The sequence below is a fragment of the Mus musculus genome, chromosome 2 (genome assembly GCF_000001635.26).
Source record: "Mus musculus strain C57BL/6J chromosome 2, GRCm38.p6 C57BL/6J".
Classification (NCBI taxonomy): Eukaryota; Metazoa; Chordata; class Mammalia; order Rodentia; family Muridae; genus Mus; species Mus musculus.
The window spans coordinates 62,760,344-62,788,219 of NC_000068.7; the positions used below are offsets into that span (position 1 = coordinate 62,760,344).

At 34.5% G+C, this 27,876-nt stretch overlaps 1 protein-coding gene across 18 annotated transcripts in view; it reads right to left on the minus strand.

The window, feature by feature from the left end:
• The window catches only part of Kcnh7 (potassium voltage-gated channel, subfamily H (eag-related), member 7), a 490,878-nt gene that overhangs the window by 66,934 nt on the left and 396,068 nt on the right, over nucleotides 1-27,876 (minus strand). For 4 of the 18 annotated variants that reach the window (XM_011239315.3, XM_011239314.3, XM_011239316.3 and 1 more), the window contains 3 exons: nucleotides 27,247-27,672; nucleotides 16,939-17,338; nucleotides 4,227-4,427 (listed from right to left, as the gene is read on the minus strand). In XM_011239315.3, the coding sequence (XP_011237617.1) occupies nucleotides 4,227-4,427; nucleotides 16,939-17,338; nucleotides 27,247-27,672 (1,027 nt within the window). Of the gene's footprint in view, nucleotides 1-1,553; nucleotides 4,428-16,938; nucleotides 17,339-27,246; nucleotides 27,673-27,876 lie in introns of those variants that run through there. The other 14 variants (XM_006498825.3, XM_011239313.3, NM_133207.2 and 11 more) reach the window with 9 other exon arrangements.

Sequence of the window (27,876 nt, forward strand, 5' to 3'; positions counted from 1 at the left end):
GCTAGGGCAGGTATCACATCTAGAACTCATTCTCTAGAAGAAGTGATATGTATCATGAATTGAGTTTTAGTGTAATTACACTTTCTTCATACAGCAAGGATTTTATTGTGCCAGAATATATTTTTTTTTAATTATACTGGGCTTAAGTACACTGGAATAAACCTGCTGTTATTAGACTCTTTTGAAGTCTGATACAGGTTGATGGAGTCATCTGCACCTGGTTTTTATTCTTATCTCTGCCTGGCTTGCCTCCGTGCCTGGATACCTCTAGGGACCTCCTCACCCCCTTATCAATTTTTCTCCTTACCTGTGTTCAAAGTGGTTTTTTTCTGTTCACCTTTCTGGAGAATTTATTTCTTATCTGTACTATAAGTCCAGATACTTTCTATACTCATTTCTCAAATTTTATTTCCCTAAGCAATCCTAACAACAATCCACTTATCTTTATCCATCCTGTCCATCCTGAAATCAACTAAATAAAGATGTTCCTGAATTGAATAATTCAGTGTGGCCCTGACCTCCTGTGTGTGTTTCCTGGAATTGTGTTCTCTACAATGAACAGTTCTAACGTCCACTTTGTAGATGGGAATCGGAACAATATTCAATGCAAGCTTTTCCACAAGGAAGGCGCAGATTCCTCCTACAGGGAACGGGCGGCATAGGCAGCAGATAGATTATGAAGCATATATTTTACTTGAATACAGATGCCTTTTTCAATGTTTATAAGTGGCGAGCTTATTGAAGCTACAGAAAGATTAAGTGACTTGCACAAGAATGGTGGCATGCTGAGAATAAGTGTCAAGGTCCTCTGATTTTTTCCTGTTTTTCAGCCCTTAGTTGGTTGTTGGAGTAGCACAAATTTTTAGGGAAAGCAAAAATCCTCCACTAAATGCACATAATCTTCCATGCTAATATTAAAATTATAATGTTTACTTCCTGTTGTGATAACGGACAGTTGGACCATCAGAGCTCTTCTTCATTCAAGCCTAGCTCTCAAGTGTGATCTTAGTTTACTGGATCTAACACTTACACAGAAAACAATTTTTATTTTTATTTATTGATTTTTTGGTAGCATTCACTCCAAAATAATGTTGGCTAACCAGAAATTTTAGACTGGATCAAGAGATGGCTTTGACTTGGGGACATTCATTGAAATACTATTAGATCTAACTTGAGAAAACATTTCCTTATTGCTAACTGGTCCAATTTCTGTATGCAGAAGAAAAAATATCTTCAGGAATTAATGTGTACACATACTTGAGACAATTGTACAGTCCCCAAGCTGAAGCTAGACTCTGAAGAACATGTCCCTTTTACTACCTTTCTTTGCTTGACCCTTTCCTATTGTACTCTGGGCTATTTTGACTCAAATGAAAGGGAATCCATAATTTTTTTCTGTTCTGGAACATTCTAGCAATAACGCATATGAAAAGTAAAAGATAGAAGGGCTAAGGAATATAGCCCCATTTTTAGGTCAATTATTTACTGTTTTGGTGGTCTGCTAAGCAATCAAATGTTTAGATAATGAAATAATTTTAGGCAAACTAACTGTGTGTTCAGAAACTTTACTTTATTTGAAAATGACTGAACAGTAAAAATGACCTGAAATGTCTCATGGTAAATTATATTTAAGTTTATACTTAAATGAAATAATATGGAATGTTGATGTAAAATACAACAGTTTGATGTAGTTTTATGTATCATGATACACAAACTAGGTAACTTTCAACTGTTATTAAATTATAATTCTACCAACAATAATTTGACAAGACACAAGAATCTTTAACAGTGTGGTTTTGGAGGTTAAAAAAGAAAGGACTTTTTTTTTAACCTCTCAACAGTCTAATATACAGTTGCTTTCTGCTAGTCAACTTTGTTCTACACATCATGTTTAACATTACATAACATCTTCTACGTGGTGTTCCGAGTTAACTGAGTTTCTTTTTCTTTTCTTTTTCTTTTTTCTTTTACTCACTTTGCAGTCACAAAATGAAAATGTAGACACCATGTACAAACAAGAAGTTCGTGCAAAGTCAAGTTTTCAAAACCACATGCAAGTCTCAGCGGCACATGGCTTAGAGCTTACACGCTCCAGGATCATGTAATACTGGCATGCAGATGATTAGAAGAGAAAGCACCTACATCATGAAAAGAGGATGATGAAAGAGAATGAATTTTCTTTATGACAATTATCTAATGCAAACCGTATACCCATAACCTCTACCAGCGTGGGAATGGGGGCAGAGAGGTAATTTTTTTTTTTTTTTTTTTTTTTGTGGGGAGTAGGAAACTGGACATAAACATTGTTGGAGGTCAAGTTGTTACTAAAAAGGAGTTTTTTTTTTTCTTTCTGTTCTATACTTGGCCTCTTCCATGTTATCTTCCCCAGCTTCTTGCTTTGTATCTCCTCTGCTACATCATGCAAAAAAGATTAGATCTAACACTGAAAATCACTTAACAAGCTCTAACCCTGACAGATACCAAGGGTATTCTCCACAGTTTACACGAGAATTAAATTGGATATAAATACCTCCTGTTCTTACCGGTGGGTGTTGTGATTCCGTGTGTTAAGGTGTGAAGCAGACAGGAAAGAGATAAATCTTTCATAAGTACATTGTAAATAGGCAAGGGGTATATAAACCATATTTATAGGTAATAGAGTCAAACAATGGCAGGTAAATAGTTGTCACAAAATATTTTATCACAAAAAATGGTCATAGATCTAGATGTTATGGAGAAGGAAAGTAAAATAGATGACTGCTTTACTCCTGTTATTGAAATACTCTGGCAGTATGGAACAATAAAACTGAGTGACACATATTTTAATTACAAGTTCTTGACACTGCTTAAGACAGCCCAGCACTAAAAATTCCCCAGTGGTTTTGAATACTGGTATCTTCGTTAAACAACCACAATAACAGTTTATAAAAGCAGCCAATATATAGGTGTTCTTTCTTGGAAAATTAAAATCATCTCATAAGAGATCAATTTATTAAGTGGAGTTTTCACCATGAACCTTGGGACAACTGAAAATATCAGCTCATGGACTTGAGCTCCTCCATTTTTGGCTAAAATGTGCTTGCTCATTTGTTTCTTCAAATTAAAATTTTTATGATAATATGATTTTTATCTCTCAGTCAAATAAATCACATGCAGCTATGATAAAAAATTATCCCTATATAGACATGTCTTTGAGTTGGCAGTAATTGCTCAATGACCTTCACCATGATTTCTAAATTTGATCCATTGTCTTTTTGTTAGATCAACTCTGGTCAAATGAAAAATAGCAATCTAAGCTATACATATACACTCCCACAAAAATGATACTATGTAATTGATGGAATTATTAAATATGAACTATTTGTTTTCAGAAGAATTTTCAGAACAGGAGGGCTGTGAGGATGCACCATAGTTCTGTCTTTTCCTATGGCTCTGTAATATGTAGTGGGGATTGACTTTGCTGCATAGTGTATCTGTAGCATTGGGTCTCCAAAGGCAAATAACAAGGAAAGTAATGGGAACCACCCTCTTGATCCTAAAAAGAGCTCTTTAGAACCATTCATCTTAACTATGCTGATTTTTGTGCAGTGTTTCAGGAGGTATTTGTAAGAAGTGTTCTTCTCCATTTTAAAATATCAACTTGTTTATTCTCCCTCTTTAGCAGAAAGAGTCATTAAACAAAGGATTCTGAAATGGAATATAATTAATTGTAAAGGGAAGCATGAAACTTCCTGCTTTTTGACTTACTTAAAAATTTCTAATCTTTCCTACAAGTATTCATGATGTCCTACTTCAAAAAATAAATATGTTAGTCTCGGATCTCTGCTTAGGGTCATCAGAATGTCGCAGCTCATTTTACAAATCAAATTGCACATGGATTCAACTACCTTGTTGTTGTTCGTTGTTTGTTTGTTTATAACCAGGCCGTACCACGAAGGCCTGAGTTTTAGCTAAGACAATGTGTCCTTTAATTGGAGGTGGGAACTCTATGACACATAGTTATATCAGTTTGCATCACGTTATAATGCCTTTGCCACACAGTATAACTAGATATAGCACCATGCAATGCCATGAATTGAGAATGAGACACTATCTCCAGGGGAGAAAAATAAACATCCAAGAGAAGGAAACAAAAGCACAGGGCTCAAAGCTGGTGAGATTGGCCTTTCATTTCACTACAGCTGTAATGCCTGCAGAGACTCTGTTTTGGGAAACAGAAATACTTACCATGTTCATGTCTATGCCGTTAGTGTAAGTCCATGCATGCTGGAAATACTCCTCAAGCCGTTGCCTCAAAGGGTTGGGGATTTGGTGGAAGCGAATGAACTCTTTTACTCTCAGCATCTGCATGTGGTACCTGGCAGTTCCTGAGTACAGTCTTTGAATAATTGCAGAAACGTTCCCAAAAATGCTCGCATACATTAGAGCTGGATTGGATAAAAAAACAAAGTTATGGGGAAACACTGCGCTTGGGCAGAGTATATTTTCTCAGAATATCAAATGTGCTGATTTTAATTATTTAACCCAGGTATGTCAGTTTACCCCTGGACCTTGGTTACAGTAATCCTTCTTTACATTTTAATAGTAAAAAGATGTAAAATATCCCCAAATCATCATGATTTAAAGTAAAATTGGTATTTCTTTGTGAGATACACATGCAACCAAGAATATTAACTGGATGTTCAGTACATTTGTGAAAACCCATCCTATCTGTATGCATTTCTCTCAAAAATTTTCATAAGGCAAAAATATCTTATATGTATTTAAATACTGCTTTTTCAGTAATATAGACGTATCAAGTTTTGACGGACAACAAGGAACAATGGAACCCTTGAGCAACAACTTTGGTGCAAGAATCACATAGATGGCCATGGACTTTTTATTTGGTGACCTTATGAGCATTATTCTGAGATGAGCATTATTCCATGTGAAGGGCAACTGCAATCAAACACACGCACATGCACACGCACATGCACACACACATGTTTGACAAAATAACAGGTTTCCATATGGCAATCTCTCTTCCCACATGGTATTGTTATAGGACATGGAGAAATCACATTGATGTGGACCAGGACGCTTTCACCTGTTGAGTGGCTTTCATAAAATTTGAAAATGATATGCAGAGTTAGGGAGAAAACTTAACAATCTTATGCAGCTGTGAACTCTTAGAGCTAAAATAATGATCAGCATGGAAGAATATGCCCATGGGTTCAACAGTAACTGAACGGTAAGCAATTTACGGTCAGCTCCACAGGAGAAAACTTGAGCCTAGTACCATAAATATAGCCAAGAACACATTGTTGGGAAGGTCGTACGCTCAAAGCTCAACCTACCATCATTACTTTAATAAATGGGCATAATATCAACTGGCTCTTTATATTTGTATCTCTCACCCATATATTATTGAAACCCTTAGACCTCCTCAGAGATGGTTTTAGTGCAGTGGACAGATAACACAGATAACTCTATGCACTGGGTACATAGAGTCAGTATAGTAGGTGGACTTAGTCACACATAGGGCATCTCCAGTATACTTTCCTCTCCCACCAAGGCTCAGGGAACACCATGGAAGGGGAATTCAAAAGATTTTAAGAATAAAAGTCAGGGAGGACCAGAGCAAAACAGTGTCTTCTAGATGTAACAAGGCCACTGTGCTTGTAGTCTCATAGGGGCTGTAGTTGCCTGCACAAGAACAAATCAGGCAACATCCCAGTATGAAGGAAGAAAGGGCTCCTAACAATGGGCAGTTCTGCAGAGAGGAAAAGTCCATTTTCTTTAAGGTCATAGACCCTGGTAGAGCAACCATACTCTGGAGAATAGCCCCATACCCATGGGTAGCAGAAATCAGACTTGGTGATTTATTAAATTAGTGGGTAATGACATGAAATTGGGAGGAAGGTAAAAGGAGGGGAGGGGTGGGAGGCATGAGGGGCATGGTTAAACGACACTTTATGCATGTATGAAACTATAAAAAATTAATAAGATACTATAATAAAATTTAAACACTAAATTTTTAATTAGACTTGAAATACTATTTTTAAAACAAGGACTTATTTCTACCACAGTCTGCAATCTAATATTGTCATGGTTAAACCTCATTGCAAATTTTCAATACTCTGGAGTTCTCAAGTAATTGACTAATTTTCATATGGAACATAAAGTTTTCTTAGAGTGTTAATTTGAGTGTACTTCTTAATTGATTTTAATTACTTTGATCTCAAAGCTATACATATTCATACATATATCTGACTTAGAAAAAATGTATATTGCTTAACTTTTGCCAAGAGATCTATAGCACACTTTTGCTCATCTATGGGCAGAAAGCGCTATGACATAAATTTACATTGAGCATTTGGAATATCCTCATTAATATTTTTTGGGAGAACATTTTTAAAATGTGTATGAGGTTTCTGTCTGCATGTGTATATGTGCAACATGTGTATAACTGGTGTCCACAGAGGCCAAAAGGGGGATTAGATCCCCTGAACTGTTATAGATGGCCGTGAGCCACTGATTGGATACTGGGAACTGAACCTAGATCTTCTGTGAGCGTAGCAAGAGCTCTTAAGCACTAAGCTCTTGAGCTACATTTTTATTAAAATAAATCCTTCATATTCTTATTGTTTTCCCTTTGTGTTTGTGTTTCTAATAACCCTAACATAGAAGCCATATGTTTCATGTAGAAAACTTGCATGATGTCTATGCTGCTTATGGATCTTGGGAATCCTGTCAAGAACTTGGATGTGGCAATGTGGATACACTAAGCAGTGATGAGACATTCAAAGCAACAGCACAGTGTGAAATATGGGATTTAACTATCTTCATTCAACACATTCTTCTTTTTCTTTGAAAGGCATTTTCTAGACATTCCTTTAAAAATACTTGCTCATTAAAAAAGCAGATGCCATATGATTTAGGCTTCTCTACACTAGCAGGTTTTTCTTTTCCTTCCTTCCTTCCTTCCTTCCTTCCTTCCTTCCTTCCTTCCTTCCTTCCTTCCTTCCTTCCTTCCTTCCTTCCTCTCTCTCTCTCTCTCTCTCTCTTGCTCTCTCTTTCTTTCTTTCTCATTTGTTTTCCTCCTCAGCTGATTTCCTTTGCATATCTTATCATGCTTAATTGTAATGACCTTTGTGTGCCAGAGATATCCAAAGAAGGGCATGTTTCTGGGAAAGATGGGATCATTTATTTAAAATACACAAAGAAAATGAGGAAAGACCAGGATTAACTTCATGACCACTTGGCTGGGGCAGGGTATTAAGATAATTTGATTATATGCCACTCTGAGTCTGTCAGGATGTGTCTGATTGAAATTAATATTTGAGCTAAGTAAAGGAAATTGAACCCTCATCTGTAGGTGGCCATCATCTATGCAGTCCACTGAAGGCTTTAGTAGAACAGAAATTGGAACCAGGGAGAGTTCACTCTCTTTCTTACTGTCTATGGCAGAAGATGAATGCTCTCTTGAGTTTGGACTATCATAACAAAGGATGAAATTATGTCTTAGTTCTGCAAAACTCTGTAGATCTCTTCCCTATCCTAGACACAAGGCCCATACTATCTATTTTTCCGGAGGCTCATAATATGAAGAAGAGAGGATAGGAATCAGTTCTTATTGGGGCCTTCGTAGATACGGTAGTTTTATCTCCATTTTTTCATGAAATGTATAAAAATGCTACCGCAGAACTGGGAATTGAAAACTGTCAAAGATGGTAACCCTTGATTTTAAGTATGTCATTGGAAACCTGAATCAAAACTTGAAATTCATCTTTGGTAAATTATAAACTGTTGGAGTTTAAAATTCCAAAGATTTGAGGTTTTATCTCTTCTGCCACCCTTTTAGAGCAAAATATTGTCAGCTAAAGAGAATGAATTATTATATTTTACAAATCTCATTTAGTTTTTGCCCATTCACTGGCATAGAATATTGTATATTCTGTATGAAATTCTATATACAAACATATATTGCCAGATTAAAAAACAAATGCACAAATAAATAAGACTATCTATACATGGGACATTCTCTAACTCAACATCTCATTTAGTCCTCTTAGTCTTCTATAGTGGAAAGTTTGACTTCCTCAGAATTGTTTAAATCACATTGAAGTATTATAGAAACAAAATAAATATATCCTTCGTCTTCCCATATGCACACAGATTGCTAAGAAAGTATGAGCTTAAGTATTCTATTAGAACTTTTACATTTTTGCTCTTTTTAAAAATCTACTACATGTGTTTTAAAAAATAAATAAGGATGAAAATGTATTGGTACACAACTAGCATATAACTAGATGTTTTAATTTTAAGGGTACAGTTTATTTAGTTGTGACAAGTATGCCTAATCTGCAAGCACAGTTGAGCTGTTTCTAGCATCCCTGAACACATGGTTGCATGTCTTCATTGCCTATGTTCATTCAGATATGAAACTGGAGCAATGAGTCTCACCTGTCAGGGACCATTGCACACATTCTGTATGAGTTTGCATTTTGTTCAGCATAAGGCTGAGAATCACTGTGTCTATCAGTGTTTTTTTTTTTAAGTTAAATCATAAGGATGTACTGTAGTTTGTTTACATCACCTGCTGACAGAAAAAAAAACCCACTGTTTCTCCACACATTGGCTGTTAAACATAAAAACTGTTATGAACATTTGTGTACAAATACTTGTGTGGGCTTGTATTTTCATTTGTGTTTTAAACACCTAGATTTATGATATAGCTTATTTAACTTTCCAAGAAACAAGTTGTTTTCCAAAGTCTTATTTTATGTTCTCGCCAGCATACTATGGCAATACCGTTTGTTCCATATCCTACTGACATTTGGTATTGCCATTTTAAATTAACCAAGGTAGCATGTGTAGTGTGTCTCATTAGTGGTTAATTTGCATTTTACCAATGACTAATACTACTTTTAAATGGACTTTTTCAATATTCATATGTCTTTTTGTGCAGTGTCTGTTAAAATAATTTGCTCATTAAAAAATCTCAATTATCTTTTTCATAAAGTTGTAAGAATTCTTAATATATTCTGGATGCTAGACTTTTTCATATTTATATCTTCCAAATATTTTCTTCTAGTTCTTCACTTTTACTTTTTTCGTTTTAAACAACATCATTTGATTTTTTTTTTTTTTGAGATGGCATCTTACAATATTGCCCTGGTTGACAGGAAATTTTCTGTGTAGAGCAGGCTGGCCTCCAACTCACACCTGCCTCTGCCCTCTACGTGCTGGCATTAAAGGCATGTGCAATCAGACCCAGCTCAACATTCTTATTTGAAAAATAAATAATTTTGATGAGATACAATTGACCAATTTTTATTTTAAAGTTTTTTTTTTCTTTAAGCTATCATGTTATCAATAGTGCAATTTGCTCTATATTGTCAATTGTAAATCAGTTATTAATGTTTTCTGTTGTGGTGGTGTTGGTGTTGATGGTGATATTGGGTTATAAATCCTGGGTCTTTCCCATCAGTTGACCTGCAGTTCAAGCCCCAGAGCCCAGCTTTTCATCCAAAGTGTGCAAAAAAAGATGTAGTCCATGCTATCATAAGACTTCTTAGTCTAGTCTGTTTCTGTTCATCATGTTCTACACTGTGGCAGAAGTGTTAAGACGATATTGGCACTGGTCTGGGACTTTGCAAACGAATGAACAAGACTAAATTTATACCAACTGCATTACTAAGAGTATTGATTTATTCTCCTTGAGGATCATGCAAGGTGAGGGCACATAGTGTAGACAATGGTTAGCCTGGAGCTCCAGGCCACGTGCAGTAAAGTTGTGCAGGAGTAGCAGCGGGAGGTCTAACTAAAATGGGGCAACTATCGTAATTGGTTGGCTTTTCAGTGTCTTGGAATTGAAACATTCCAATGATGGATATTTGTACCTTGGCCAAGCTAGTAGAAGGAGTATTAATTATCCTAACCCTTGAAAAGAAGCCAGAATTTATGTCCAATAAATGTCTCTATGTATGTGTCCAAATAGTTTCATAATTTCCTCTTATCACTATTATTTTTTTTCTATTTGTATACCTTTAAGTTATTTGTCTCTTGCTAACTTTTTAAGATGGATATTTTGAACCTCCAGGTTATTGTTTTATTTATTTTTTTATAATAATAGCCAGCTTTAGCTGATTCCTATATGTTTGGGCCAATTTTATTGAATTTTTATTAACATAGTTTCTAGTTTTCCATGTAATTATTTCTTTCTCACACATTGAATGCTGTCTCAAGGGGTTCAGGGGTTTCACAGCAGTGAACTTCTCTGTCACCTTTGCTCCTTTGGGCTGTCATTGCCACACCTCTTTTTACATATTTTACCAAACCTATAATTCACACACACTATTTTCAGTATGATCAATTATCTTGAAGGAGTATAAAGACAAGAGCAAATGCTTTCAATTCATTCCTATAAGTACTAGTTTGGGTCTCTTTCATTCCTAGGTATTCCATGCTTTCACATGGTGTAGTTCTCCGTTCATTGGAAGAATTTATAGTTTCTTATAGCCTGTTCATGATAAATCATATCGCCCTCTTCCTTGTCCATGCTTGAAATTCAGTTTAGTAATAAGTTTCCATGGTGACAGATACTCCTTTTTGTCCAGCAATTTAGAGATCTTTCCCTATTGTCTTGTTGATTACATTGTATATAATAGATCTGTCAATTTTATTATTTTTATGTTGTTTATAATGTCTTTATTTTCCTTTTCCTACCTTTGAAAATTTCACTTTGTGGTTAGTTTTTGGCAGTTTGATAATGTGCCTTGATATGTCTTGTTCTCAGTTTGTCTCATATTCATTGAATTTTTTTCAAACCTGTCTTTTATAGTTTTTCTCAATCTTGAAGGAAAAATCAAGCCATAGCATTTCTGAACAAGTCTCCACCCACCTCCTTCATTCTGGGGGCTCCACCTTGCTGCTTCTGCTTGCTCTTCTTCTTGAGGATTCCAGACTTGCATTTGCCAAGAGCTTGGTTTCACCTACTAGTTGAATGAATTTTGTCAGGTCTTCATGTCTTTATTTGTTCTCTCTCTTGTTAATGGTCATCATAACTATAATTATTGTTTGAATTAATATTGCATGGTGCTGGACTTCTTATTCTTTTAAAATCTTTAGACTGTTTTTCCCTTATATTGGTCTCTCTCTCTCTCTCATATGTGTGTGTGTGTGTGTGTGTGTGTGTGCATGTGCGTGCGTGTGTGTGTGTATTATTATATTAATGTGTGTGTATGCGTATGTACATGGACACTTGCAATACAGGCATGTGCGTATCCCAGAGGGTGGCATCAAACAAGAGATACTTTTTTCAGTCATTTATCCAGCATAATTTTTGAGCCAAATTCTGTCTCTGAACTTGGATCTTTTTAGTGGACAGCCTAACAAGCTCTTAGGATCCTTCTGGCTCCATTCTCAGTGACTGGTTAGAGACACTTGTCACCATATCCAGACTTAAAAATGTGGTTGTTGGATATTAAAGAGAAAATCAGATCTTCAGACTTGCACAGCAAATACTGTTCCCACTGAGAAAGTTACATATTCCAGAATTCTACACTGTTTTCCCTTAAAATCAAATTTAAGTGTATTTATGGGTGGCATAGAAAAACAACCTATTTATTGGTGGGCATCATATAACATTTTGATAATGTGTGTGTTGAAATGTTTTCTATTTCCTCAAGCATTTATCATTTCTTTGTGGTAAAAACACCGAAAATCTTTTAAATAGTTACTGTGTAAAGTCATGTTAGTGTGTAGTAGCACACCAGATTTTCTTATTCCTATTCACCATAACTTATTACCCATGAATCAATTTATTTCTTGCCTCTTCCTACACTTTCCCTTTTCTTGTTACCACTGATATGAGTGTGTACCACATTTTCATTCTCTATTCATGAGTAGCATTGAAGTTATTTCCTTTTTTTTAACTATTGTGATTTGTGCTGGAGTAAAGATGGGGGTAGAGAAATATCTTTTTGACTGATTTCATTCCCCTTGTATATAAACCCAGTTAATGAAGTTGCTATATTTATATTTTTCCATAATAGATGCATAGTGTATGTTTCTACCAACAGTACACAAGCAGTCTTTTTTGGTAGCATTTTACACACATATATATATATCTGTCTATCTATATCCATATCTATCTATCTATCTATCTATCTATCTATCTATCTATCTATCTATATATATATATATATTTGACTGTAGATGTTTTTACTAGGGTGGTGTGAGATCTAGTTTTAATGTGTGTTTGCATGGAGATTAGAGATGCTCAACACTTTCCTGTATTTGGTTGTTTGTATGTCAGCTTTTGATAAATGTCCATCTTTTCTCTCACTTTGTAGACTGTCTCTTTACTCTTTATTGTTTTCTTTGAAAGATGCTCAGAGGCTTTTTAATTTGATGTAATCCCAGGTGTCTAATTTGTGTTTGTTTCCTGAGCTTCATCTAATGTCTAGTCCTTTTCCTGTTGTTGTTGTTCAGTTAGAGACTGTTCTTGTAGTCTTATAGATAGACCACTTGAAGAGGAGATGCTCTGCTGCTGAGCTATGTCTCTATCCCAAAGGTCATGGTTGAGACTTGCCTTTAAATCTTTGTTAGGGCTATGTTAGTTCCGGTTCTCAAGGCTGTATTTTACTGAGATTTCTACTGCACATCTGGATTTTTCGGTGAGGCTTTCTACTCTGCTGGTTTGAATTATGATGTCTCTTCTATCTGTGTGAGCTCTGAAACTAGTTCAGCTTGTACTTTCATAGCTCTTTTCAGGGCCTGAGCGCTATTGTTCCATATGTTTGGGCCTTAGAAGAGATCAGTAGGTTCAAGAGCTGCCTTTTTTTTTCTCTTTTCTCTTCTCTTCTCTTCTCTTCTCTTCTCTTCTCTTCTCTTCTCTTCTCTTCTCTTCTCTTCTCTTCTCTTCTCTTCTCTTCTCTTCTCCTCTCTTTTCCTCTCCTCTCCCCTCCCCTCCTCTCCCCTCTTTTCTTTTCTTTTCTTTTCTTTTCTTTTCTTTTCTTTTCTTTTCTTTTCTTTTCTTTTCTTTTCTTTTCTCTTTCTGTATTATAGATTCCAACATCTTAGCCTCCATGACTTCTGGTCTTCTTTTCTTAGCTGAGTGTGACTGCTGTACTTTCTTACGGGTTTCTTCTGCCAATGCTCATCCTGCATGGGGTCTCCAGATAGGAAGCACAGGGAGATCCTGGTTTTGTTTGTTTCTCTCACACAGATCACAATTCTCTGCTTGATTCTCAGTTTCTAAAAACAATGGCTTCATACATCCTGCTTAGTTTTTTTTTTTTTATTTGTTTGTTTGTTTGTTTGTTTGATAGAAGCCTCAGAGTCCAATTACTCCAACATGGCTAGGCATAGAACTTCAGCGACTGATACACTGAAACAAAGAATTTCTTCCAAGTTCATTGTCAAGCATTGTCAAGCACTGAAAGACACTCACTGATACTTTACTAGGTTGTATGACTTAAAAACCTCAAATGCAAGCATGGTATTTCTGAGAATTTAATAACTTAAAGTTATCTATAATTTAGAATATAGATAGATATAAATGCATGGGCACAGTCATATTCATATTTGTTCAATGTTCTTTCATTTTCTAATTATGTACACTACTAAAATAAATCTTCCAATCTCTGTTCTACACACACAATCAGCAATTCCGTGAAAAAAGCACCTTCAAGACTGTCTATAGATGTCCCAGTTATTTTTATTTACTGAGACAATTTTTAACAGGCTCTTATCACAGATGATATTTTACATTAAAATTTTAGTTTTGATATTTAATTTTATGTTGAAACTAGACCCATCTCTAGGTGTGATAAGTCTTTCTTGATGTATAAATACTGTAAACAATAATAAGCAATTAATCTTTGCATATCAGTAACAAAATGTCATTATGCCTGATGACTAAACAAATTTTATGAGTATTGTTTTGTGCATAAAGTCTTAATTTTGCTTTTTCTTATTAATGACATCATGGGTAATTAGAGAACTCACAAGCAATGCTTGGGAGCTTTTTCTGTGTCACATCAAGCTTTGCCCGTTTTACTTTGATTAAGGGTTATAAAAATGAGTCTTCTATTCAAATAAGCAATGTAAATGGAAAGCAAGTTAACTATTTCTCTGCCCTATTTGAATATAATTTTCTCTTAAAAAGATCAAATTTATCTATAGAAATCTCATATTCTTTTTAAGAGATCAGTCAAGAAAGCCTAGTGTTATGTTGATTAGAAGAACGAGAAGATAGTAAGTATGCAAGGAAAGAGCAGAAGACAGGAGGGAAAAAACGAAGAGGTGAAAGGGGGCAAAGAAACTTAAGAAGGTGGGGGGTAAGCAAGAGAAACTGTTACTTCTCAGACATTAGACATGTGGTTAGGTTAAGTCATAGCTACCATTTGTTTCCAATAGAAAGATGCACATGAGAAAGATGCATGGTGCGTAGGATTTCTAGGTAGTGAATAGGATAAATGGTCATCAACTTTGTATTCTTTTTTCCTAAATATAGGGACACTTTTCTTAAATATATACATTCATATTTATTTTACAGATATATTTCATCAAGAACAGATAGTTTTTACATTGCCTTTTTTGATAATAATGCAACTAAAATCTTTAACCTCCGTGAAATATACTCGGGTGGATTTTTTTTTTTGCTGTTTTTGTTGAGTTAGTGTGTGTGTTCACACATATATGTGTTTACATATGTATGTGTACATTAACATGTGGAAGCCAGAAGTTGATATTTGAAGTTTGTCTCAATCACTTTTCAATATATAAAAAAATATATATATATATCACATATAAAATATATTTTCCTATATACTTATATTCCAATATATATTATCTCATCATAATATATAGTTCTTTTTTACAGTTTTACATTTTAATTTTGAATGTGTGTGCAACTGTGCATGTACATGTTTGTGTGTGTGTGTGATTTAATGACTTAGACTTAAAATGATGTCAGAAGAAAAGCAATTTAAAATCAATAAGAGGGAAATTGAAGGTATAATTGTAATGGTTTAATGGTTTTACATGTATGAGAGGGCCGTGTGTGTTTGTGTGCGCTCGCGCATGCGCACATAAGCCAAGGGGGGCGGGATTTGCAGGTGTCAGCATTCCATCACGCAGATCTAGATATTGAACTAGGTTTTTCAAGTTTGATCTGCTGAGCCTTCTCACTGGTTCTTCTACCATATTTTTCATGTCTTTTACTGAATCTGGAGCTCAACAAACCCTCTGGATGGCCAGAAATCCATAAGGGTCCTCCTGTCTCTGCTCTCCTATCACAGGGGTTACAGGAGTGTCCTGGTTCACCTGGTTTCTCTGTGGATGCTGGAGACCTGACAAGCTTGTAAAGTCATCTTCCCACCCGCTCTGTGGCTACAATTACAGATTAAAGGTGCCTTGAATGTGTATTTCTATTTTTAATAGTCTCCAGCTCCATTGCCTTCTGCATGCAATGCAATTTCTGTGTTTATTGCCAAGTGTGGGATGGAATTGGAAGATCTTGAGGGTTTTTTAAAAATGTATTTTCTCATGAAAGTGTTATGGAAATAAAAATTATATTTTAGGCAGAGTAGATTACTAAGAGAACTCATTTCAGTTTCATAAATATGCTTCCACTAAGCACATTTCATTAATTAATATGGTGATATATGAAAACCAATTGTTAAGAACTGTTTCTAACTTTGTGCTCCAATCAAAGCCAACACCACCTCTAAAGTTGTTACAGTTCTCAGCTGTCATCCAGGTTATCATTAGGGCTTTCCATTGCAATTTCAAAAACATTATTAAGTCAACTTCATCTTACCACAAAGTATTTTATCCTAAGTAATATATGTATTACATTATGCTCCTACTACAGGGCAAAATGTAATGACTTAGGGTTCGGGATTATGCCAGAAGAAAAGCAATTTAAAATCAATAAGAGGGGAAATTGAAGGCATAATTGTAATGGCTCTACATATATGAGAGGGATTTATGTGTAGTGGTCTATCTATTTTCTCACTTAATCATGTCTTGTAATGGAAAATAGTTATTAGTAGTAAATTACAATCACTTTTATATAACAGTGAATGAACTGTAATTTTTAGACCCTCAATCTAAAGACCTATATCATTTAAGTTTTATACCCAATGTATTCCAGGGTACAGGAAAAAAAAAAAAAACGTTCTTAATTGTAGAGAATGGTGACTTCTGTACTAACAATTGAGAATTCAACCATCTATGAACAAAAAATATTTTCAAAAAGTTGTCTGTACTGAACATGCCCATACATTTTTTCTCATTCTTCCTCATGCGATTTGTGTAGCATTTGTCACAGTTGGAAATATATGTAATCTAGAAGTGATTTAATATATACATGAAGATATTTTTGGGTTAAAGGCATTTTTGTGATAATATTTTTAAAAATATTTTTTCAAATTTTACTTATTTTCATGTTTACATATGAGTGACTACATGTATCAGTTTGCACTGAGTTCATGTCTTATATTCTCAGAGGTCAGAAGAGGGCATCTGATTGGATCCAGAATTACAGGAGATTGTGGGCGCTAGAGAGAACACAGTCCCTATGCCAGAGTAGCAAGTGTTCTTAACCACTCAGCCATAGACAGAGTCCTCGGTGTGATATTTTATATTAAGGACTTGAGGATGGTACTCAGGTTCAAACAACATTGGGAGGCCCTAGAACTAACCAAGGGATGAATTTATTTTATATTGATATTAAAGTTAGTTCCAAGAGAAGAATAGGTAAAGAATATGTTTCTTCACTTCCCAGAGGGGGGAAAAATCATCCTTTATAAAATATAGTATCCACATGTGTAATCCCCCAATCTCTATAGTTTCCATAATTCTGCTTCATTCTCTATGTTCTAGAAATACCAATTTTGTGCTATTATTTTATCCTAACAGATAGCAAAAGAGAAGTCTACTTACAGCCAATCAACATGACACAAATGGAAAAGATTTTCTCCGAATTGGTGTTAGGAGACACATTTCCAAATCCTACACTGGTTAGACTGCTGAAGGTAAAATAAAGTGCCGTGACGTATTTGTCTTTAATGGACGGTCCAGAACTCGAGTCACTGTCATTGTAACGTTTCCCAATTTGTGTTCCTAAGGAATCCAACCATCCAATTTTGTCAGTCAGATAGGGCCTCTCTACATTCCCAATCGCATACCAGATGCAAGCCAGCCAGTGGGCAATCAGGGCAAATATGCACATCAAGAGCATTAGAACAGCCGCACCATATTCTGAGTATCGGTCCAGTTTCCTGGCTACGCGCACAAGACGCAGGAGTCGTGCAGTCTTCAAAAGACCAATTAGTGTCGTTGTCTGTGGAAATAAAAATGTACGGTCAGAACAGTTGCAAGCAATCAAAAGTATGTTCTTGTAAGGCAGAATTGTTATCAGAAAATGGGAGTGCAGCCTCAGGCTGAAATAAGGTATCAAGATTAGTTCTTCATCCAAAGAGTTTTGAATCCATTTTGATAAATATGTGGTTCATTAATCCAGTATCTCGGCATACAAGATCCATTGATAGAGACTCTGCCTTCCCAAGATCTATGAAAGTGACTTCCATATGGCATGCACTTCTAACATGTACCTTCCTCAAACAATGTTCAGGGAATTGTGTGTCTACCAAGCACCACACACCACATTTACAATGCTCAAGGGAAGAACTCTCTAACAAAGACAAACAATAATGTATAGACAAGCTCTCCCCTCTAATGAAGAGATACAAAGTCTTCTATTTCTTTGGGAAGAGATAGAGTGAGAAATGAGATCTTGGTATTAGCGATTGCTTGGTATTGGGTATTTGCTGAAGTTGAAAAGGACCTGAACAACATACAGGAGCCAGTCAAACTCCTTCTTGTAACTGTAGGAAATCTTATTGGATAAGTGCACACAAGGATTATAATCTATATTTAAATGAAACTTTCCTTTTTCTTCCTGAGTGCATCAAGTTCATAAGTCATTACTTGGTATCATGATACCATAATTGCATTTTGGAGTATGGTATATGTTAAGCAAGTGCATGCTTATTGCTGACCAGGTAGTTAATGATAGGATACTTTTGCATAATAATAGGATATTTCACTGGATGTTAGGAATTGAAATCTGATAAGTACAAATTACAAGTTCATTTCTTATGTTTCCTAAATAATGTCAACTATAAGTACTATATAGTTCACAGAGCATATAATTATTCCATAGTTACATGGTGTTTACCAATCAATTATTGAGTCATTTTTATCTCTTTATTATGGTGTTTATTTTACAAAGTACATCCAAATGTGTTAGAAATGTGAATGTTTTAATTGAAGAAATAGCACATGGAGTAACTACCATCCCATAGCTATGAAATTTTTTTAGTGAAAAAAATGACTAAGTATACAGGAAAATGTTTTTATGGAAACCTCATAGGTGATATTCTTTTTTCCCCGTTGCTGTTTACTCTAGCAGTCACAAACAAAGGAGGATCCTTTAGTCTCCCTGGAGATCATTTCTGCAAGATTGGAACCTTCCAAAGGTGGCAGGAGCTTTCATAGCTTGGATTGACTTCTCATAACTGGATTATAGTTTTGTTTGTCTTGGTTGTCCTAAAGTTAAGTTATTATTTTTTACAGTGGAATGCAGGAAACAGTTTCTCCTTCTTCATGAATTTGAAGGCGTATGCCCCTTTAATGGATTCTAGTATTTAAGATGGCATTACATGGTTCAGTGGAAGTAAAGTAAATGTCCCTATCTGTAGCCTCGCTTTTACTTCAATTGTTATGTATAAGGGATTTTGAATAGGGAGCCTTAGGACTCAGTTCTGATTGTTGCTAATAAGTCATGTTGGACAGGTTGTTCCTTAGTCTCAAGCTTCAGTTAGTCTACACATGGAAATACAATGTCTATAGGGTTGTAGAAAATATCCAATAAATGGTAGCTCTTTATGTCCCTATTAAATATCTATTTACATTTCTGTTTCTACTGGTAGAAACTTTATGCTGTAAAATGTGATGAAAGAGCTGCCATACTTTCCAAATACACAACACATACATTGGGAATCTCAATTGGAGTCTTGCAACATGGGCCATACAGCTTCCTCAGAAAATGGCTGGGTCTTTCACAGATAAGGAGTTCATTCAAGGACATGGTTACCAGATTCTTATAGCAAGAGTCACCTTTGTTCAAAGTCTCACCACTTTTGAACAGTTTAGAATCTTGAGTTTATTTCTTTTCTTAATACAACTATCGATTTACCCAAGTTTCAGAACCAGAGCTGTGTAAGGTTTATTGTGAAAATACTAAAACTCTTATTTGGTTTTAGAATAAACTGCGTCAAAATAATTGAAATATAATGCAGATTCACCAGGAAGTAGGTTAAATCAAGTAAAATTCTTTGCAATACATGGACAGTTTCTGTAATGGGTTGTGAAGCAGTAGAGTAATTCTGATGTCATCAAAATGTAAACAATAAACACTGCTGTGCGTGCTTCATACACTTGTCCGTTTCCACCTTAAGCCCTCTAAAATTTCTCCTATATTAATTAACAATAAAAAATTATATGACTCTAAGGTTTTCTAAGAATATAAATCAGCATAACTTACATGATCACACACAAATGGCATACAGTCTGGGGAAAAAAAGTTTAAGAAGTGTGGTGTGATAAAGCTTTGGCCTCCTTCACATTTTCTAGACATAATAAGTAAGTCATAATAAGAAGGACAGGCAGAAAGAGGTAAAGGTGAACAAAGAGTGGGAGAGGAAGAAGTGGGGAGGAAAGGAAAAGAAGCAGAGTGGGGGGAGGAGGAGGAGAGATAAGGAAGCAGTTGTAACTCTCTTTCATGGTGAGGGGGGCTTGAGTGTACAATGACTTCAACAGTCCTTCACAGCTCTGTAACATTTACCCAAGCATAACTACATAACTACAGTGCACCATCATTGTGTGCCTCACTTCTATCGACAATGCTGAAACTCACTTGGGTCTTCTTTGCAGTGAGACTTGTGTGTACTGCTGCACTGTCTTTTCTGATATTGTAGAAAGAAGGCAAACGATAGTATCAAATTGCTGAGAGAATAGACATACATGTTTCCAATCTCCTCTTGCTGAATAACTCTTGGCAAACATTTTTTTTAAAAAAGAAATTGAACTCAACAGATCATAAAATGTTATCATTTTTATAAATATAGTAATAAAATAGATAAGAAGTATGTACTTCTACAGGAGTTGAAGAGAGGTACTTTGCTAATCTTACCTATGGTAAGGTACCTATAGTAAGGAAGATGCAAGGGATTCTATAATATCAAACTTTATCTTGTACTGTGCTATCTAGATCTCAGTTCATTTATTATGTTTGAAAGGTAGTTCAAGTTTTTTCTTGACTGTCATAGTAAAGAAACTTTACTTATAAAAGATTTTCATTTTAAATGCCATTTTAGTCCTTTTTTATTTTGAAGACTTTTCTCCACAAATACAAATATCTATATTACTTAAACAATGAGTATAATCCAATTATAAAGCTGCTTTTCAAAATATCTATTATTTATTAAAGATCCATAGAACTCTTCTGATATTGGTGGAAGTTAGGTTACCTCATTAAATAAATGACTTTTTTGATTAGACATGCAACAATATCTGTGGAAATATGTTTGTCACAGACTAGTCTAAATAAGACTACATTAACTTTACTTGAGGAACATTATATAATAAATCAATCAATATCCACTTCCAATGTTGTAAACCATTGTGAAGGACTGAAATTAGGTAATTCTCATCAGGATTAACAACTCTTTGCTCAAGAATAAATCCGTCTAGAGCTAAATTGTCAAAGCCTTACTAATAAGAAAAGACTGTATGTCAAAAATTTTAAATCTACCTTATTTTGTGAGTATATATAATAATCTTATATTAAGAATGTTTAGTATACTTAGTAAACTTTGTTTAGATTTATTAAATGTTAGTGTTCAGATAAGTTATGGCAATCATTCTTTAAGAAATGATGAAACATACACATGTTCTTTTGGTTTAGTCAAAGGGACTATAGAGTCAGTCAACATTGTAACATTCCGGTTAATGAACCAACCTATCCTACGTCCCAAGGGAAAAGAGGCATAACAGGGAGATAGTAACATTTGCAAGCATAAATTGCATAATTCCACATTCAATTTTGTTACTTTCAATTTTATTCCAGGTAATTCCCATTCAAGTGTATACTTTACAACCATTCAATGAATTACTTAAACAATGTAACTCAAAGATATCATTGTCTAGTTTCTGATTCTTTCTTTCAGCTTGTCTAATATTTTTCAACACGTCTTAAGTCAGGTTTATTAATACTCTCAGAGATACATATCGGGGGAAGATATGTGTGTAGAACCCTGGGGAATTATCTAACTTATTTCTTTATTCATATCAAATATCTTAATTTCTTCTATCAATTATGTGTTCCAAAGCAATGATTCTGCAATGTTGCTGGGGAATTCCTTTCAATATTTAACAATCTTAATGATTGATAGACTTACTCTGTTTCATAGTAAATATTTTATCATACTGTAATATTATATCACTTTCTATTTCATGGCAGTAACAGTGTAATGAGCCATCAAATGATTGTGTTTTAACAGACAAATAAATCATTGCCTAGAGAAGTATGAACACTATATCATTTTAATTGAAATTTGAGTTTTTATCCAAGGAAAAATTGCATTTTATACCATCTCTATCATTTCATTGTCAATCACATACAAATGATATATAAATGATCAACATAAAAACATGTTTTCAGTTGGACAGCTTATATTTATGTTACTTGTCATGACAGAGAGTTGAGAGCATGACTAAAGTTTCTAGTGAAAGGCAAAGGGAAATTTTTGTCAAATTTCCAAAGACTATCTAAAGAGGGAGAGAGAGAAGCAGTTATGTTATTGTAGAAATGCAAGATATGTATATTTTCAAGCTATAGAGTTATTTCAAGTAGAATATGAATATCTCACTTGCCTAATAAATTCTAGTAATTAATGGCATCTATCATAAAGATTGGTAGATACTCAGAATTTCTACAGAAGGCTAATAGTGTTTTCTGTATATTCACTCCACAGTTCATCTGTCAGAATAATGCGTGAAACATTTTTTTGTGTGTGAGTAGAAATTCAATGTTACTATTGGAATTTTGCTCTAAAGCACCCTTAGTTATCTTGATTCCATGGCCTTTCTTGCATGCATTCAGCACTCATTAAAAAAATCATTAAAGCATGAATCAGAAGTCAACAAAGCAAGTAACTGAAAATTAGAATTTTAATTTTCACGGGAGGAAGGAGATAATGACCTATGTTGCAAAGCAGAGTTCTCTGGATTCTAAATGTTAATGGATCAAAAATTTGCCATAGATAAACCAAATATGGGGAAATCTAAGGCAGACAATCAAAGCTGACATTTGGATGACAAAAGGAATGATATCGTATTTTAGCATCAATGATATTGAAGGAAGTCATGGCAATATCGCACTTGATGTAGCCAGTGTTAGGAGCCACAGAATTATTTCTCATTTTAGATGATTTTACTGTCAGGGAGATATTAACAAGAACAATCCCAGCAATAACCAGCATCTACTTTGCTTAACGTGTTTGCAACAGTAAAGGAGATCCTTTAGTTATTACTAACCACATTGATTTACAGTAAACTTTATTTATGTTTATTACGTTAGTTTGAAAAAAATATGAGCAATTGTGTCTTCCTTTGTAAAACCATATTGTTACATTGTCCTATTGTTTATATATATATATCTTTCATAGACAAAATATTATGTTACAAAAATGGAGGATTGAGTTGACTATAAATAAAGTTAATATATTATAGTTTAACATTAAGATGAGGGAAGAAATTCTTTGACGTTGAGAAAAACATTTTTCTCTTTCCTAACTAATGGTGCTAATACATGAGAAGAAATCATTCAAATAATTCAGCAAGAAATTGCTTCAAACTTTTAATCAGTAGAAAAGCACATCTTAATTAATTTGATTATGTATATTTGCATATAGTTTCTAAAGGTGTTTGCCAATGAGTGAATGAAAACCTGGATGTTTGTATTCCAGATGTGGCCACCACATTTGTATGTTTAAACAGCACAACTAAAATTGAAAATCTTGAGAATTAAAGCCTTTCTTCCTACCAATTGTGAATCTTCAGGTGAGTGTATGCATGCATGTTTGTATCTGTATACCTATTAAGATAGTGTTTTGTTGTGTAGCCAAAAATGGCCTCTTCCATATGTTTAGTTCATGGGCATGTGAGGCCATGCCTAGTCTCTAGACTCTTAAACATCCACACAGAAACTCATGCATAAACCTGATGATACAGTACTGATTCCAACCATCCATTACTGTGATCATATCTGATTTTTTAAGCAATTTTTATTAGATATTTTCTTCATTTACATTTGAAATGCTATCGGGATCATATCTGACTTTTAATGTAAAGACTGCTTCTCTTTTATGGACATTCATGTTTCTAGTTGCAGACAGGGTGCCTGATTTGCTTCCCAACCATCTGTAGTTGTATGACTAATAGGCAACTCATACTTATGGTGGCCAAACATTTTATGATATACTTTTTCTCCCTCACAATACATCCCTTTATTCCTATAATTTTACCATCTGGTTAAAGACATTATCTTCTATTAAAGTTTTTTATAAAATCACCCTCTCCCTGCTCCCTCCTTCTACCTGAATAATTCAACAAATGTACTACAGAAAGTGTTTTGAATCTTCCATAGTTCTTATTTTTCTTTCTTTCTTTTTTGAAATGGATATTTAATTAACCAACAATTTCTTACAGATGACATTCAAAATACCACACACATTTACCTGTTTTTCTACACCTCTATTGCATCATGTGTCCACACTGTTTTCTTATCCATTATAGATCACAGTGTGGGCTTGCATCTGGGTCCTTTGCTCTTACAAAAACTGTCCATCACACAGAGAACAGGCCACACAATCTTTTAAAATGTCAATCAAAGTCAGTTCCATTCCAAAGAGTCTCACTGAAGCCACAATAAACAGATCTCACACCTCTTTGTGATTCAGTCTTCATATCTCAGCACCTCATGTCGGGTTGGATTTAGCCTTGCTGTCATTGGCATTTTTCTTTTTACTGTTGTTCTTCTAATATTCCAAACGCAATAATCAATTGAGGAAATGCTACGATCATTTCCTTTTGTTTGCAATGTTTTGTTTGCATTATAGTCTTATATGGGTGGAAATGCCTTGCAAGTCTGAACTCAAATGACCTTTCCTTAGTCTTCTATCCTAGTCTACCACTCTGTATTAGTCCACTACACATTATTTCTTTTCACCTGATTTGTTTAACTTTTGTATTTACTTAGAAATATAAGTACATGGAGAGCAGAAAGTATCTATTTGATTGTCTTCTGAATCTAGAATTGTGCCTGCTGCTTTGAAGGCTACTGAGCAAACATTAGCTGATGAATGAGGTATATCATATTACTACTGATAGGAGTAATGTTCAACATAGGACTAAAGAACCCAGCTAATGATCTCTACAAAACTGGGATAATAATTAACTTCATAGGCCTGGAATCAGGTGAACTATATTTTGTAGTTAATTGAAGTTCAAAAAAGTTTCCAGTAAACACAACCTTAGATTTTAATTTACTTCCTAGTAAAATAAGGTCAGTAGGAATTATGATTCCTAAAGGAGTCACCAACAACAAAATTTTACAGCTTCTAAATAATTTTTCAATGTCATGCTAGTAACTGGCATATGTAAAGCCCAATATTTTCATATTTATTAATCATTCCCCAAATTTCCCCACTCTATAAACTTTAAGTGCTTCACTTTTCTCTTCATCCTACTTTTCCTTAGGATTTCACCATATCCTGTTATGAACCTCTTAAACATTTTATTGCTTTAATTTAATCAACAGTATTATTGATGTAGTGATTATTTGAATTACATATATTAAAGGAATTTTACACTTTTTAAAATGCATAGTAACTGAAATTAAGAGTCTAGCATTGAATTCTTCCTTAATGGCTGTAATTAGAATACTTGGATATCCACTCTTTTGATTATTATTGATTGAATGTCATGAGTACACTAACTTTTTCTAATATTCTATTTTCTACTCATTTGTTTTCCAAGGTCTAATTCACTGTTGGTGTGTATAAATAGATTTAATGCACACACACACACACACACACTTACACAGTCTCACACACACACACACTTACACAGTCACACACATACACACACACACACACACACATTTACACAGTCACACACATACACACACACACTTACACAGTCTCACACACACACACATACTTACACAGTCACACACACACACACTTACACAGTCACACACACACACACACACACTTACACAGTCACACACACACACACACACACACACACACACACAAACTACTCAATCTTTTTGAAACAGTGAAATTTTATTCTGTAACTTATCTGGAAAATTTATGTGATAAAATAGTATGTACCTCCCATCATAAGAAATTCAAAGGTAAATATTAAAGATGAAATATTTTACATTTTTGTCTTTTACTTACAACCCAAATTAGAAATTGCCATTAAAAGGTGTTTATCAACTATTTTATTTTTATTACTATGTGTTACTTCATTCTAGTTCCTAATAAAATAACAAACTAACAAGGAAGGTGGTTTTAATATCATTCTTTTGCAGATTATTAAAGGGTTCTGGGACTTTCATATTCCATTGTCCTGAGTTCAACTAATCTACTGTTTGATCAGTCTTCCAGCAGAAGGAGAGACTTAATTCTAAAGGCATTGATTCCCCCTAGTAGACAAATACTCCTTTGTCCTTAAGCCTTCTGTGGCTAGGAAACAGATATCTGTTGGGATCTCCTCTTTTTCTTTCTTTTCTTTTCTTTTTTCTTTTTCTTTTTCTTTTTTTTGAAATATACAAATAAACAAACAAAACAAAGATGGTGAGGAATTATTAGGTAGAAAAAGACACTGAATTATTCAAAATTTCATCACATCGACTTTATTTCTTTTCAGTTAACTTTCTTGGAGTTACTTTCATAACCAATGTGGTGGTTAGTTTTAATCGTTAAACTGTCAAATTAGCACAGTTGCAACAAGGGATTATCTAAACAGAATGTGGCATGTCTGTAGGGGAATAATTTTTGAATATATCAATTGATGTAGGAAGACCCAGCCTAAAGTGTGTGGCAGCATTTCCTGGGTTTGGGTCCTGAATTGTACAACTGTAGAGAAAGCAGATAGGCAGTAAGGATGCACACACCCATTCTCCCTCTGCCTTTGGTTATGCCTTTGACTAGCTGCTTCAAGGTCTTGATGGGTTGACTTTTCCACACTGATTCAATAGAACCTGGAATTGTGAGCTAAAGTAAACCTGTTATCATGTAAATTTTTTTTGTCCAGGTATTTTATTAAAGCCTTAGACAGGAAACTAAGACACATAACTTCTATAAAACTTTTCATTATATAAATATTTATATAGTATAATAACTAGGGATAGTTAAATAAAAGGAACATCAGCTATATCTGGTTCAAAGATTCTTTAAAGGATCTGATTATTTTAATGCACTTTTTATTCTGAACATGCACTTGATATCTATCTACCTATTTTATCTATCTATCTATCTATCTATCTATCTATCTATCTATCTATCTATCTATCTACTATCTGTATGTGTAATGTTTCCTTAAAGTTTCCAACTTTATGAGGCACTAGCAATATACAGTAAGCATTTTTCCAAGATGAGAGCTAGAAGTGAAAGAGTTTTGATAAAGGAATTTCATAAGGTACTACATTTTTCATAGTTTGAACTAAGAACATGTCTCTTTTTGGCTTGCACCCTAATAAGTGACTTAAGACTGAAAGACATTCTTCATGTTTGATAGCTTTGTACTCAAGAACTTAATCTGCAGGGATTTTACTTGTTAGGATTATACTGAATGATCTGTGTGTGCACTTGTTTGAAAATTTAAGTTGTTTGTCTACAGCATAGAGAGTATTTTTGTATTTTTCACAAATATAGAAGACATTTCAATTATTCACAACAGAAAAATTGCTGTATTTCATTTTATGGTATTTCCAGGTGAAAATTTCATCCTTGAGTTGTAGGTACTTTTGGAGAAACTACTTTCTCTTGCAGTTAAAGTATATTTAGTTTTACAATTGCAGTCTTTCAGAGAATAAAATTCTTAAGCAGCTCTTACCTCATCAGAACCTGATCCAAAAATCAGCAAGTCAAAAGGAATGGCTGCAACCATGTCAATCAGGAACCAGCCTTTGAAGTAGTGTATTGCTATTTTGGCAGGATCACTTACCACTTCTTCATTCTGATTTACATAGGTTGTTCTGAAGTTTATTAGAATGTCTATAATAAACATAATATCCACAATCAAGTCTACCACATTCAAAGGGCTACAAGAATAGCCACATTCTCGCCTTTTCTGTTCCTCTCTGTCATTGAGGAGAAATGCTGCAGAGTAGGGGGTGAATATAGCAGTATAAATGACCAAGAGTAAAATAAGCCAATCCCAGACTGCTTTGAAAGGACTGTAGTGCAATATTGTAAATTTGTTGATGCGTGGCGTCTGCAGCTTATATTCTGGCAAGACATCTGCTCCCAAAGAAAGAACCTGGGTATAGGAAAGAAAGGCAGACACTCGTAAAAATGCCATTATAAACTATGTCAGAACTTTAAGAATATTAAGGCAATTATGCAATATGATGAATAGGTAGAAGTCATGTAATTTTGAAGCACACATACATTTAAATGAATCTGTATAATGATTATTTGGCAGTTTAAGAAAATCCCAATAATATTTCTTCATAGATAAGTT